Source organism: Rissa tridactyla, chromosome 3 (genome assembly GCF_028500815.1).
Source record: "Rissa tridactyla isolate bRisTri1 chromosome 3, bRisTri1.patW.cur.20221130, whole genome shotgun sequence".
Classification (NCBI taxonomy): Eukaryota; Metazoa; Chordata; class Aves; order Charadriiformes; family Laridae; genus Rissa; species Rissa tridactyla.
This window is the reverse complement of record NC_071468.1, coordinates 2,541,523-2,557,222: the sequence shown is the minus strand read 5'-3', so window position 1 is coordinate 2,557,222 and position 15,700 is coordinate 2,541,523. Positions and strand designations below refer to the sequence as shown.

At 37.0% G+C, this 15,700-nt stretch overlaps 1 protein-coding gene across 17 annotated transcripts in view; it reads left to right on the top strand.

The window, feature by feature from the left end:
- USP34 (ubiquitin specific peptidase 34) overlaps nucleotides 1-15,700 on the top strand; it is a 134,587-nt gene that overhangs the window by 92,968 nt on the left and 25,919 nt on the right. For 13 of the 17 annotated variants that reach the window (XM_054194297.1, XM_054194296.1, XM_054194295.1 and 10 more), the window contains 15 exons: nucleotides 2,738-2,901; nucleotides 3,954-4,019; nucleotides 6,117-6,263; nucleotides 6,352-6,408; nucleotides 6,511-6,588; nucleotides 7,328-7,422; nucleotides 8,443-8,615; nucleotides 9,212-9,365; nucleotides 10,722-10,800; nucleotides 12,329-12,382; nucleotides 12,478-12,573; nucleotides 14,148-14,212; nucleotides 14,310-14,385; nucleotides 14,489-14,536; nucleotides 15,271-15,402. In XM_054194297.1, the coding sequence (XP_054050272.1) occupies nucleotides 2,738-2,901; nucleotides 3,954-4,019; nucleotides 6,117-6,263; nucleotides 6,352-6,408; nucleotides 6,511-6,588; nucleotides 7,328-7,422; nucleotides 8,443-8,615; nucleotides 9,212-9,365; nucleotides 10,722-10,800; nucleotides 12,329-12,382; nucleotides 12,478-12,573; nucleotides 14,148-14,212; nucleotides 14,310-14,385; nucleotides 14,489-14,536; nucleotides 15,271-15,402 (1,484 nt within the window). The remainder of the gene's footprint in view (nucleotides 1-2,737; nucleotides 2,902-3,953; nucleotides 4,020-6,116; nucleotides 6,264-6,351; nucleotides 6,409-6,510; nucleotides 6,589-7,327; nucleotides 7,423-8,442; nucleotides 8,616-9,211; nucleotides 9,366-10,721; nucleotides 10,801-12,328; nucleotides 12,383-12,477; nucleotides 12,574-14,147; nucleotides 14,213-14,309; nucleotides 14,386-14,488; nucleotides 14,537-15,270; nucleotides 15,403-15,700) is intronic. The other 4 variants (XM_054194306.1, XM_054194309.1, XM_054194305.1 and 1 more) reach the window with 1 other exon arrangement.

Here is a 15,700-nt window from a genome sequence, read left to right as displayed (position 1 = left end):
TGGAGCAGAAGTGTGATCAGAAGGTGGAATATAGAGAAATGCACGGTCATGTGAAGAGGAAGAAATTCAGTTTTATTTTGCTTAACATAGACCGTGGATACTGCAAGTTTTGTTCCAAGTTTCCCTATCTTTTCCTGAGAAAAGGCTGTTTTCTATAATGACAGTGAGAAATAAAGAAGAGACATAAACGAGACACAAATTTACCTTTCTAGTTAAGATCCATATGGAAGAAGGAAAGCTTTTATTATCAAAATGAAGACAGTCGCTTAAAAATCCCAGGGTGGAGAAAACAGGATCTTCCTAACAAGTTCCGTGTCAGATTTCTGAAAGCCCTTTGTCAGGTTGAGGTAGGAGGAAGACACACCCAACTGTTCTCATGAAGTGTGAAGAATTCCTCTGATTTCTTTGTAATTACAACTTGATGAGCTATTTGCACAGTGACAGATGCTGAGTCCTGCCATCAGAAAGGGTGAATTAAGATGTTGCAATTTAAGGATTTGGGTTAAAGGAGGGAGGTTTGTGGTGTTCTGTCATGCTAACGACTTTCATTAGGAGGTTAAAGGTGGAGGAGAGCTTTGTTTCAACTGGCCGATCAGCCCAATGTAACCAGGTAGCGTGAGGTCACCTGCTGAGATTTGTTGAAACAGGGGAATTAAAACTCCTTCCTGCCCCACTTGACGCTGCAGGGCTAATAGTTGTTTTGATGCCAATGCCAAAATGAAGATTACAACAATTCTTTGTTCTGCAACAGAATCTCTTGTGGGTCTGGTCTCTGAGGATGCGAGGATGTGTTTAGAGCATGCCAAATAGTTTCCTGAATTTATAGTTGGTAATATGAATTGAGAAGAATCCTTAATGAGCCTTTAATCTTTGCCAAAATAATTAAGGATTTAAAATTTAGATCTTGAATGCGCGTAGTTTTTGTGGATTATAAAATAAACCCAGACTACTTTTTTTGCTTTTTTCTTTATCTCTGAGCGTATACTTCAACAGAGGTGCTGAATTATTTGTAGGACACTTGACCTTTTTGAAGAATGAAATCCTTGGAGATGAACAGCAAAGCTAGAAGCATTGCAAGCCTTTGTGTCAAACTTCTTGCGTACCAAGGAAGATGGGCTGTGGTGAATTTCTTTGGACTCTGGATTAGTTCCTCTGTAATTTAGTGCTTGTGTCATCTAGTTGCCTCTGCAGCTCAAATGCTTAATTCCCCACTCCTTTCTCCTGCGTGGGATGCTTGGAAGAGAAGCCTGTTGGTGTCCAGAAGCAGCACTAATCACTTCCAAATGGTTTGGCTGGCCTGGTTACCATCTTCTTGACTGGCAGAGGAGGAGAACTTTCCCATTCTTCTGATTTCTTGGCAGCCATATCAGAAGAAGGCTTATTAAGAAGAGTCTGTCAGACTTGCCTAACTTGTCTAGTGCCGTGCTGTGTAAGAAATGGATTGCTACAGCTGGTACGAAATACAGAGGAATAGAAAACATACAGGAAACGAAAATGTCTTTTTAATCTTATTCTCTAGGCAATTCGCTTCTAGATTGCAGATTTCTGTGGCGTATGTGGCTTTGAAGTGCAGTAAAGCCATTCCTTCTCTTCCTATACAAACTATTCTCAAGTTTATTCAAGCTTGTGTATAGCCACCCACTTTATTTCACTGCACTTGTGTCTTATCTCTGATAAGCATCTATCCGTCTTTTGCACAGGTCAAAAAGATCTTTAGCTATCCTGGCACCTGTTATAGTAGATACCATTCTGAAACCAGCTTCTCTTCTGAACGGAAAGGTCTCGCTTCACGTGCGGTTCTCTCGGATACCAAATCGGAAGGGAAGGCTCCCTAACTTGAGTCTGGGTGCAGAGCCTCTGCTTTGCTTTCTTTCAGTGTGATGTTAGGGGTGCCTAGGAACGGGTGGTGGAAATTAGGAGTAATTTTTGTGCTGAGGGAATGACTGGTGTATGTTTGGGAACTTGGAAGCATTGTGTGTTATCAGATATGAGTATGTTCTCAGTGGTTTAGGCAGGGCAAGTGTTGTGAGAGAGCTGCGATGGGCTTGTATTCATAGAATCACAGAATGGTTTGGGTTGGAAGGGACCTTAAAGCTCATCCAGTTCCACCCCCCTGCCCTGGGCAGGGACACCTCCCACCAGCCCAGGTTGCTCCAAGCCCCGTCCAACCTGGCCTTGAACCCCTCCAGGGATGGGGCAGCCACAGCTTCTCTGGGCAACCTGGGCCAGGGGCTCACCACTCTGAGTAAAGAATTTCTTCCTGATATCTAATCTAAATTATCTACTCTATTATAAAAAACCCTTGTGTATAAAAAATGCCTAGCAGCCCATGTTTAGAATTTATGGGTGCTCTTGATGATGGAAAACATTATGTGGTTTTACCAAACTTTAGTTTTAAAGATAGAGGCTGGAAGACCACTACTATGTGTAATACTACCTCTAGAACGAGTGTGAGGGATGATGCTGGCCATGAATAATGCTTTGGAGGGTGCAGCAAATCACTTGCAGCCCAATGTGGCACCTAGAAAGGCTCGCTGCTGTATCAAATGATTTTCCAGATGTACATACAGTGCATTTTCTTAAAGAGCGTACAGTCTGGCTCGTGCCTGCAAACATAGAATGCCTAAACAGGATGTATTTTATTAATGTACATATAAAGCTTTTAATTGTATGTATATCTTTGGAAATTTTACTTTGAATTTATTTTTTCTGCATGCGTGACTCTTATTTTTTCCAGCTTCCCATGCACCTTACAAGTGGGATTATTGGCCACATGATGATGTTCGAGCCGAGTGTAGATTTGTGGGTCTAACGAATCTTGGAGCAACATGTTACTTGGCATCCACTATTCAGCAACTGTACATGATACCAGAGGCCAGACAAGCAATTTTTACTGCAAAGGTATGATTTAGGCTCTCGTGTTCCTTCGGTGGACTTTGGTAGAAATTTAAATTTAGAATCAGCGCAAATGCTAATGAAGTATAGACTTAGTTTTAAGACTTTATTTCTTGATAAAGAATATTTCTGCAGGAGTTTAGTTTGCTTTTTGTTCAGCTGGATTCTTTTGCTGATATCTAACATGAAGAGGTTTTTAAAAAAATATATTTTTAATACAGTGTGTTCTTAAGGTGGTATTGTAATAAAACACGTTCTCAAACTCATCATTCTGTTGCTATCAACTATATTTATTCAAGATTGGTTTTACTGAATTGTCTGTTGTTTCTTAACTCCTAATTTGTTGTTTTGTAAGAACAAATGTTATTCTTCTTGAATATTTATAAAGGCCCAGAGCATGTATCTCATGCTACCAGAAGCACAGCAAGTCCTGTAAATTATTATACATGCTCAACTTCCAGAAATATTATAGTATTACTTCTAGCTATTTATAGTAAAAGAGAAAGCTTCGGTTTAGACCCTGACATCAACAGGGCACATATAATGTGTGAAACACCCTAATTGGCAGTGACCTCATAATTTTTTGTTATCATTAAGTTACTGGTAGTTGTCATTTAACTTCATCTACAATTACCCATTTATAAATAAAAATAAAAAAATAAAATGAAAGAGGGAAGCTGCTGGTCTGCGCATGAAATGCATTAGATAGAGGGTTGATGAGAACTCCCACAACATCTATGAATTGGAAAAATTCCAAAATTACTACAGTCTCTTGTGATACCTCCCCAAAAGCTCCTAGCTGCAGTAAATTTTTAGACAATAGAGTTACTTTTTGACTTAGGTTTAACGTTGATGTGCCAAAAAATGAATAGGTAGTGCTTTATATATAAGTGTAAAATAGTGTACTGTGTGTTCTTACACACAGTCATTTTTCTTTATTGTTCATAATAATGCGGTAGGCTTTTTACTTAAAAAGGTGATTGCTTCATCTTTTTAAGGGCTGTTTTTGGAAAGTTATAACCAAAAAGATAAAGTCGTCTTTTATGAATTTCTTTTAGTATTCAGAAGATATGAAACACAAGACCACTCTACTAGAACTCCAGAAAATGTTTACATACTTAATGGTAGGTGTGAAAAAGGGTATTTTGTGAAGTATCTTATTTTGGGGGAGGGGGGGAAAGAAGGCAAGAAAAACGTAGTTACCATTCTATATGTAAATTCTTGGCAGCTTAAGTCCATTGTGCCCAAGCTTTGAAAATGAGTGTCTTAACTGAAATAGTTTTTACCCACTTTAAAGCTGTCATTCAGCAAATCAGTTAAGCCAACACTGGCATAATGGTTTTCATGAAGAAGCAGTGTAAATCCTAATGCAAGATAGGGTTTAATATTGGGCACCAAGTCTCATGAGCAAGAACCAGCTCTCAAACGTTAGTTATTCCGTTGCCCAGTCCCTGAGTGGGCCAGGACCTCCCTGGCCAGGCATCTCCTTGGTTGCGATAATGGAGCGGCTTGAGACAATGGACCAATTTGAAACTGGGTAATTGACTGTGCCTTCCCAACGAAGTATTTGACTGATCGTTACAGGAGCCCCACAGGTGGGAATTTGGGACAGTTCTACTGTTGCCTCTGCTGTGTATAGTCCTATTTCCAGATTGACTTTTCTAAACGGTCGATAGAAACTGTTCCTGCAGAAATGACCACATAGGACAGTCTTTTATACGGATTTAAGATACTTAAGAGATACTTCATACATAGTTAAGGTGAATCAATAGTAATGAATTACACAGATGCCGGGGAGGTCACATAGGACTGTTGGATAATAAGAATTTAATTCTGGATTATACGAATTTACCAAAATGGTGAGTTGAGGAGTCTCTCCGGGTCTAAACTACTGCAAGAACCTAGCCACAGACTTCCATCACCACCAAACAGCTACTGGCTGTGCTGTTAGAATGTTTTGATTCTGTATGTGAGCACCATGCCAAGATCCCAAGAAATGATTATTTTCTTTTTAACAAACGCACTGCCCTGAGCGTCTGTCTGACACCACTGTCGTTCATCCCATTTCACATGGACCTTGATGTAAAGAGTTCTGAGCTTGATTCTTCATTTAATCATGGAACAATTTGTTTGCCCCAGTTTCCCTGGTGATAAAATAAAATACATTATTTTTGTTTGTTGCATTTTCCTTGCTCCAATATTTTAAAAGTTAATCTGTTGAAATAAAGTGTTAAAAAGCAACTAGCATTTTCGAAATTCCAGAACCAAACAAAATTGAGGCATTTCACAGGTGTTCACAGTTGTTAAAATAGAGAAACATTTCTGAAATAATGAAAAGAAAACTGAGGAGAGCTGACTGGTTTTGCTCTTGGCACTGGCTTTTGCGGAAGAAATTCCTAATCACTTTGAAGACAAGTAGAGGAAAGGAATTCAGGCATCTAGTGTCTGCCGTGAATCATAGAAAAAAAAATATTGAGGTATTTACATAAGCATAAAATAGTACAGGAACATAAAATCGTACAGGAACATAAAATCATGTGAAGATTTACCGTTGTTAAAACCTTGAAGGAAGTCTTGCCACGCATCCTTAAAAGAAAACAGTACGTATAGTGTTGTTTACGAGAGGAAAGTTCTTTGTGCTGTAAATAAGTTCTGCGTTCCCAGTGTGCAAGGCAGTGGAATGGGGCATGTATTCTACAGAACTGCTTTATGCTGCACATTCTTTTCTCTGCATGCAGTTGAGAATAGATGATACGATTTTATACCATAGAGAAGGCTGAATGAGAATTGAGCGCGTGTCAAGATTTAAGTCAGTCATGTCCAGAAATACATAAAAACAGGCTGATGTTCCTCATATTCGATTTTGTATCTGAACAGATATGCAGGAACTGGATTGTCGCATCTTCAGCCAAGTTCTTTTATTTTAATGATTCATTTTCTTAAGTATTTATTAAATATTATTTAATACCATTTTACAAATGGTATTTTAATAACGAATATCACAATATTGATAATCAGATCATTAAAAACTGCTTTACGTTAGATCAGAAGCATTTCAGCACTTAAACAACTTTGTTGCCCAATGGGCATATGGAGATATTGTATGTAAAAGTGTATCCTTTTGAAAACAGACATTTGTGTGTGTGTGTTCGGTACACCTGTGTAACTTCAAAATATAAGGATTTGTGTTGCTTTCTTTTGCTTGATTTTGTTCCCTAAAGGAAAGTGAGTGTAAAGCGTATAATCCAAGGCCTTTCTGTAAAACCTACACTATGGATAAGCAGCCGCTCAACACTGGAGAGCAGAAAGATATGACCGAGTTCTTCACTGACCTAATAACAAAAATAGAAGAAATGTCTCCAGAACTGGTAAGTTATTAAGAGGGAGCAAAAGGGAGCTTGAAAACTTATGGATTTGCCCAGATTTCCTTGACAGAATGTATTAATTCATTCACAGAAAAATACAGTGAAAAGTTTGTTTGGAGGTGTTATCACGAACAATGTTGTTTCTTTGGTAAGTATTCCCTACCCTTATCTTTTCAAGATTTTTTTTTTTTTTTTTACCTTCTCAAAAACAGTTATTTCATTGCTCTTCTCTTTCGTTACTGCGATTTAGGACTGTGAGCATGTAAGTCAGACTGCGGAAGAGTTCTATACAGTAAGATGCCAGGTGGCAGATATGAAGAATATTTATGTAAGTAATGGCAGACTGAGACACGTAGCATAGATCACAATTATTAATGAGTGCTGTCGAGTATAAGAGACTGCACCGTGTGCTCTTGACTATCTTGATGCTTTCTGTATCTGTGCTCGAGTTTTGGTGTATTTCTGGGTTGATATTACTAGGTCGTTTGGTCAAATCGTTTCATCTTTTCAATGCAACGTGCTGTCAGCTGGTGCCATTTGGAAATTACTATAGACTGTGAGAGTCAGGAATCACTTTCTCCCTTCTGTGTTCTAAGAATGCTATGGACATGTTTTATATGGGAGAATTGTAAATGTCAGAAGATTTGATATATACATGTACTATTGCTTATTAACACCAAAATAATTTTTAAGTTTTTGAGTTTTTTAAACAACTATTAATCCCCACACTTGGAATTTGAATTTAAAGCACTTGAATTCTTGGGGACAGCTTGGAATATTGAGTACAATTTTTCTGAATTGGTTCCTTAATTTTGTGTTTGGGTTAGGAACTGCTTTTCCTGTCAGACTCTTCTCTTAGTTGACATGCATGCTCTTTGTGCAAACTTTTTGATGCCTTCGGCCACCTTTACTTTCATAACTTACGGAATTGTTACTTAAATTTATGGTAAGATTGAAAGAGAGGGGTTTGTAAAGCGGGCCATGCAAGCACAAGATATAAATATCGAAGATAAAAAGAAAGAAGGAGTTTATGGTTTTGGTTTGGTTTGGTTTTTTATTATATGTAGGAATCTCTTGATGAAGTAACTATTAAGGACACCTTGGAAGGTGACAACATGTATACATGTTCTCATTGTGGGAAGAAAGTGCGGGCTGAAAAAAGGTATGAATAAGAACAACTAAACATTCCTAATGTTTCTTTTTAGTAAATTACTGTTTGAATTAGAGTAATCCTTTAGATGAACCGGGACTGTGGTTTCATTCAGTTTGCTGCTGTGTATGCCTGGGAGGATGTGGTACCCGTGCAAATAAGCTCGTAACTCAGAAATCAGATTTCCGAAACAAAGAATACCAGGTATCTGAGCAAAAGATCACCCAAACAGTAAAATGTTTGTCACCTTTTTTTAATGTAAATAAAAAGAAATTTGTAGAAATCATACCTCTCCAAATCTGTAACTTTTCCCATTTTTAAAAGATCAAATTCTTTCAGAGTTTGTTCAGTACTTGTGTTATTCGTTATGCAGAATTGCTCAGGTTTCATAGGTAACCACAAACTTCTTAATTAAAATTAATTTTAAAAATATTTCCATATTTTAAAAAGTTTGCTAAGAAAGAGAATGCTAAATAAGAATTTTACGTTGTCTTTATATTGCAACTAACGAATTTCTTTGTTAGAGATGAAAAAACCTCATAGTTGGTTTTTGTAGCTGTTATAAATGACACGGGTGGAGTAACCTCCTTTAAAATCATTAGTGTGAACGTTATGAGGTTTAATACCAGGTACGTTCCCCACTGAAATTTGTCCGTTACAAGATAGTAACTCCGTCTGATGAGAGGGTTTGCATTGTTAAATTCGTTCACGACTCCTTTTATGATATCATTTTAAAAAATTGTCGTTCGTGCCATATGAGCATATTTGATGTTTCTTCCAAGGCATGACAATAGCCTAAATAGAATTGTTCGATAGGCTAAAGAGACTTGTTCGATAGGCTGAGTTGGACCTTTCTGCTGCCAGTGAGACTGCCCTGCTCGAGGGCATTATGATAGCTGAATTTTATATTTATGTGACTTAGCAACAGATTTCCAATTTTACGTTTGAAATAAATGTCTTGAAAATCCGTGTGAAAATACAGTTGAATTCTCGAAGCTTTTGTAGATCATGATTATTTTTTTAATCCTTCAGGGCATGTTTTAAGAAACTACCTCGTATCTTAAGCTTCAACACAATGAGATACACGTTTAATATGGTAACCATGATGAAGGAGAAAGTCAATACGCATTTTTCGTTCCCTTTACGTTTGGATATGACACCTTACACTGAAGATTTCCTCATGGGAAAAAATGACAGAAAAGAAGGTATGCCTCATAAAATGAAGTCAGCAGGCTTTGTCTCCTTCATCTGTGTACCGCTTTCTGGATACATAACACATGCGTACAATTAGTGATTTTCTTTTTAAGAAAACAAAATCAAATGTAAGTTTTAATCAACCTATATTCCCAAAGTCACATATTTTATTTAATAGCAGAAAATTATTGACATAATTGACAGACAATTATGTTTCTTTTCATGCACTGTTCGATTTGAATTATTCTTAAATTTGTTTGTAAAGTATGAGAGAAATTACAAATAGTTACATAGTTTGTCACTGCCCTTTTGCAATTTTGCAGGGTCATGCTCGAATGTCAGCAAATGGCTTACTGTTATCATAAATAAGATGTGCTAACTTGGAATAGTTAGTTATTAGTCCTGCTCTCTTGAGTAGTGATGCTTTGCAAAAACAGCTGGGCCTGTTTCATGAGTTGGGATCTCTGCTGCTTGTTCTGGGTATGGAGTTTCTGGACGTCTTCATTGCGGAGTTTTGAAAATTTAAGTGCAACTACAGGAAAAGTGTAATATTGAAGTTCGGGCGTTTAGGAAATAACTGATTAAATATTGTATTAAATTCTTCCAGGTTTTAAGGAAGATGGTGAATATTTGAAAGAAACGGAAAGTTACGAGTATGATCTGATTGGCGTAACGGTTCATACAGGAACAGCAGATGGTGGGCATTACTACAGTTTTATCAGAGATATAGTCAATCCCCATGCTTACAAAAACAACAAATGGTGAGTTAAGCAAAACAAAATGTGATAATTCCTTATGTTTAAGTAACTAAAACCTGTTGACTTTGTCAGATGCAGTTGTGTAAGAGATATCTGCTGTAGCTTCTCCTCAAAAGCACGAGATGTTGGATAGGTGTAAGTACGTTAATTTGTTAGCACACAAGTTTGTGTAGCTGTAAGAGTTGTGGAGCGCCCTGGACACAGGGGCAACAGGAGTATGTAGTAAGAGTTAATAGCCTGTCTTCATAAAATCTGGTTGTTAGCTGTGAGCACACAGCTGCATTTACGATTGTGGAATTTGGACCTTTTCATTTTGTGTGTTTTCAGCGAAACAACAATTTGAATTTTTATTTGCTTTAAACTCCTTGCATCCTGTGTGGCAGAAATGGTGTTGTATCCCTAGGTTATCTAAATCTGTTCTTATTATGCTTTTATATGTGGAATTAGTTTCACATGTAATTTTCTAGTTTATCTGTCTCGTGATCTTCTCCTATTGGCCAGCTCCTCCTGGATGCAATTTACAGTGACGTACTGGAATATTTGATAGCATTTATTTTTCTGTCCTTTCTTCGCAAAGATTAAGAAAAGAGACAGGAGCTTCTTAAACATAAGTGATAGAAAGCTGAATAAATGCAATGTAGTATTTTCTATTTAACCTATGGCATCCCACTTCTAATTTGGAAACTTCTGCACACATTGGATAAATCATGGTTGTAAAGAGGGAGAAAAAATTAGGGGATGTAGCCTGGGAAAGAGGTGAGACGTGGGCATGGAAATAAGGGAGGGTCTTGCTAGGTGATATAAGAAAGCAGGGAATTAGCTCTCCCAGGCATTTCTGGAGGTCGTATCTCAGGTTCCCAGCTGAGGCCATGGAATAGGAGACAAGATTTCCTCCATTCCTGATCTCAAGAACAGCTAGCTGGACCATTTTTGAAATGGTTCCAACCAGTGGCCCAATCCCTGCTCCAAATAGTGTGCCACTTTTCTCCATCCCCTGCCAGTTTGGGTTCTACTATTATATGGAATGGATCTCCTTTTTAAAATTTTTATTTCCATTTCACTCAAATTGAAAAGGAAAAGGCAAATCTTGGCTGCATTAAAACCGTATCTGTACCAGAGTCGGGCTGGAAACATGAGGAAATTAATGAGACTCCTGAGTAAAAGAAAACCAAGGAATGTTGAAATGGTGACTTCCTGATCTTATTGAAAGGAATTCACTTTTGGGATCCGTTTTTAGTTTGCTGCGATTCAAACAAGATATTAGAAATTAATAGGGATACTTTCATTTTAAGTGTTTGTTCTGCTTTATTTGCCCTTGGAGACAAACAGCGGTTGTTTCAAAAGCTGACTGTTTTACAGGTATCTTTTCAACGATGCTGAAGTAAAACCATTTGATTCTGCCCAGCTTGCTTCAGAATGTTTTGGTGGAGAGATGACTGTAAGTCATGACTTTTATTTTTGTCATGTTCAACCATTACCATGTCTCTTCTGAAGACTTTCATGAAGGATTCCGTAGCGTTCACCTTTTGGTCTGCCATCTGTTGTGTATGCAGATGAAACGGTTAGAAGTGGTAGCTGGGTTTTATTAAATTTCTGATATCTTTGTTGTGCAGATGATACTTTATCTTAGGTCTGTGTAGATAGCTGATCTGCCACCATCCATCTCTTCAAAGGGTCTCCCCCTCCTTCGGGGGATGAAAGACTTGTCAAAGCGAGACTGCTTGCGGGCTGGTCATTAAGCTTTCTACTTTTTCTACGCTTTCTGCAGAACAGAAGTTAAGCTGATAAAGGAAAAGGGTCTTAATTTCTCCCGTACCCACTATCATATTTATTTAATTTGTGACTATGCATCCAGATATTTTTATGGAGTTTTAAAAGACAGGTGTCAGAAGTATAGTGTAGGTATTGCTAATGAATCAAAATGAATGAGTGGTCTCTCTCCAAAGAAGAGGTGTTTCTGTACTATATCTGCTTTTTATCATCCTATTATTTATTTACTTATAAAAAAATATGCAACTAATATAGGAATCCTTTGCTTGCATGGTTTTGCTCGGAGTGTGGACTGACAGAATAATTACTTCAAGCTTATGCCTGTTCTGGAAAAACAGGGCTTTTTGATCTTTGTCTGTGCCTCGAGTCAGTAATTTCCAGATTCTGGTCTGTGAACCTCTTACGGTCAGATCCTTTTCCATTGGTGACAGAACTGAACTAAAAACCTCTCAGATCTGTGTACACCTGTGCTTTTGTTCAGCAGCAAAGTGTGAGCTCTGATATTAGCAAGCGAATTTTCAAGCTAATGGACCTACAGGCTTAAATAGTTTTGCTTGTTCCTTTTATTGTAAGAAAATAAAGTTTCTGAAGTTGATTTTTATTTGCTTTCAGTAGTACAAGGTTTTTTTTAATACAGTAGCAGCTTTGTCTCTTGGGTCAGCCTGCTGCCCTTTGACATCCGTCTGAATAGTTCTACACAGTATCAATACCAATAACTGTTGAACAATGCTCAAACGTTCTCAGGTTATGCTTGAATTGATCATTTTTTAATAATTATATATTATTACATAAAACACATTATTAATAATGCGTTCTCTTACTAAAACAGTCCTGTGAATAAGAAAAATCCTCTTGTCTGATAAAGAGAATACGCAGAAATAAAGCAAAAAAATTATTTTATTTGGCAAGCGGATAAAATACCTGTAGGTACCTAAAAAAAGAGAAGTGTCAATGAGATGGATGAGACAGGAAATTGCACGAGATATGGGTCACAATATTGCTTAGCAACTTTAAAAAATCAGAATAGGCCACCGTAGAAGAAGAAAAGAAAGAAGACTACTTTGAGCAAGAACTAAATTGTCAGCAGCCTCTCTACAAATGCCGTGAAATAATTTGCTTGCACGTTTATCTCAAACTGTCAATAACCAGGCCATTAAAAAAGCTTGTAATTAATGGTTTTACTTTCTTCTTGACAGACAAAAACTTATGATTCTGTTACTGATAAATTTATGGACTTCTCCTTTGAAAAGGTATTTCTCTTCCAAACACTTGTTATATGATTATATTTCTACTTGCATGATTTATCTCTCAAAGCAAAAATTATACAGATGTTTTTTTCTTAAAGACGCACAGTGCTTACATGCTGTTTTATAAACGGATGGAACCAGAGGAGGAGAATGGCAAAGACTACAAATTTGATGTGTCATCAGAATTGCTGGAGGTACAAGTTGATTTGTTTTAACACCAATTTTAAAATACTATAGGAAATCTTAAACAAATCAGGAATCAGAATAAATATAGGAAAAGAAATGAAATCTAAATAAGATGACAATCGTTTCATTTAGCTGTCTTCCTTAGAAGAGTGGTGTCTGATAGGAAGTCAATCAAGATTTCCACTATATGTACATTTTTGATGTTTTCTCATTCTGTCCTGTATCTTCTAATTCAGGTAACAGAATCATTCTGCTTCATGTTTGTAAAAAATGGTAGAACACTGTTTGTTTGGGTTTTGTGAGTGCTTATCTACATTTTCTGAACAGTTGCAGTATTTTCGTTAGCTACCATCATTTTCATCCTTCAATTCTTCAACAGATTGCTTTAGGAGAATAGTTCCAGCTGTTTGTTTGCACTTTTGCTAGTGGGATTGTGAAAGTCCAAGTGAAAGCGATCTATGATCCATGACTATTTGCGCTTCTTACTCAAAGTGAATCAGTCAGAAAAGGATCCCTGCCTCCCCATAGTCACAGAGTAGCCCAGGTGTTAGCAAAATGGGTGGGGGAAACAAATCCCAGTAACAGCTACATCTCCCTGTTCTTCCTGGGCACGAGGATACCTGGCTATTTATGTAAAGATACTATTTAAGCCATGTATGATCTGAGGAACTGGAAAAACCATCTCACAGGAGCAGTGTATTTCACTAGGGGTCTCCCTGTGCTAGATACATCCCCACTATGGGATTTGTAAAACAGTCTTCTCCCTTTTTATCTCCTGAAAAGCCAGTTTTCCTGCTCCCTCTGGCCAGAAGGATCGCTTTATCATCCGTCACATGTTATGTTTTGAACTTAAAAAGACTCTTCATCCCTAGCCAGCAAATCAGATTCTGCTTTTTATCCTTCTCGGTCTTAATAATAGATTTTTATCACAGTTAAACTTTTAAAATATGTGAAAAATACTACAAATGGATTTGGTCAAAAACATCATTTTGGAGAGAGGAAGAGGGGGACCTGGCATGTAATCCTTTTCTGCTTAACGATGAAGACTCAAATCTTACTCCTTAAAAAATTTAACAAAAGTTCCCAGAGCTTGTCAGGCTTTGGGTGAGAACTTGAACCTTTAGACTTGAACCTTTTCCAGCTAGGCTGCTGGAAAGTCTAACTCATCTCAGTGAAACGAGGTGTTTAGCAAGATTTTCGGGTTTTTTAAGTTATTACACTATCGCGGCCATCAAAATATGGTCTTAAACTGTGGTTCTTTTTTAACATGTTGGGCCGGTTCTCAAAATTTCAGCCTAAAAATGTGAGTAATTCAGTTGTAAAACTGAGGTCACAGAAAGAGGAGAAAGTTCTGAGCTCCATTCTGCAGTCCTATGGCAGGCAAAACTAATATTCGCCATAGTAGGAATAAAATAACTTTGAGCCAATCCTTTAAAATGAAGAAAATGTTTCCAGAAATAATTTTTCCTAAGAAAAAATTCTGTTTTCTCAGCCATGGCAAGCATTTAAATATTCGTAATATCATGCTTATGTAGTGAAATAAACTGCTTTCTTGTATCTGATGTTAGCATTTTTTCTTCAGTGGATATGGCATGATAACATGCAGTTTCTTCAAGACAAGAACATTTTTGAGCATACATATTTTGGGTAAGTTTTTCTTAAAAAAATGTAATATTAATGCTTCTTTTCTTCTTGCAGATTTTCATTATTTATTTTAATTAACAAATAAAATTACTGACTCTAGGTTTATGTGGCAGTTGTGTAGTAGCATCCCAAGCACACTACCAGATCCAAAAGCGGTTTCCCTGATGACAGCAAAGGTAAGTACTTCAAAATACATCATGCTTATTTTAAATTTTACCTTGTTTATGTTTTAGTTCAGGCATTCTGTAATTAATGGTGCAATTTATTTTTTTTTTCCAGTTAAGCACTTCCTTTGTGCTAGAGACATTTATTCATTCAAAGGAAAAGGTACTCTATTTACTTGTAAATTCTCATTTAGTAGCTGCATGAATATAGTGAAAAGTATGTCTGTACTTTTTCATTTTAAAAGTGTGATTTGGAGATGTAGTAAGTGCCATTGAGAATACAAAGTTAACGTTTAAATGGTGTCATTTAATGTATTTATAGTAAGTACTGCATAGTGGAAAAAATGGGGGTTCTGGTTTTAACTTACTTGCCTTAGCAAAGTGTTGGGAACAACGGCTCTTGTGGTGTTCTCATTTGAAAATTCCTGGATGATTCGCATCTTAACAGACACTTGTTAAAGTCTGGTGTGGAGAGAATTGTTCACTGTTGAGCAACAGTCGTGCTCGTGAATTTTGAAGATATAAATACTAGCGTGAACGACAAGAAAGTTCAGTCTGAACCTTCTTTATTCTCAGTCAGATGTTACTTCTTTCTCGTCTGTGGTGGCATAATGCTATTAATTCTGAATGGTCTGGGATTAGTAAGAATATGGTTGCAATTCCAATTGGGAGAATTCCCTGGGTAGCTACTACATGTTACGTGTACCTTGCATTCGTTTCAATCTATGTACTGTTATTTTTGTGTAGGTGCAACGTACTACTGGTTTATAAAGGGTTTAGTGTTTATAACTATATTCTTAAGATTCGGTGTTCTGACTTACCATTTAGAAATGTTTAAAATGAAGTTGCAATTGATTATGTTAAGTCATAGGTTTTTTTCTGTGTTTCTTTTTACAGCCTACAATGCTTCAGTGGATTGAACTGTTAACAAAACAGTTTAATAACAGTCAGGCAGCTTGTGAAGTAAGTGACTTAGGAACTCAGCAAAGTACAAACCAACTTTCTATATATTGTTTAACTTTCCTGGAGGTTCGTATCCCTGGAATATTTTGGATTATGAACTACTGTATTTGGCATACTTGTGCACTGTGACATGCAATTCATCCTCTCTGATTACTGCAGATTCTGGGGACTGACTTTGACTTTTATTTTCAGACAAAATCACTTTGTCACAGGAATAAGAGAGACATGGTGTCATAACCTCTTAGTTCAATTGGTTATTGCATACTGATTTGTGTAATTAAGAGATGTTCAAATGAAATCACACAAGAGAAACGGAAAGACAGCGCCATGTTTAAGGACTAGAATGGCAGCGCCTGGAGTTGAA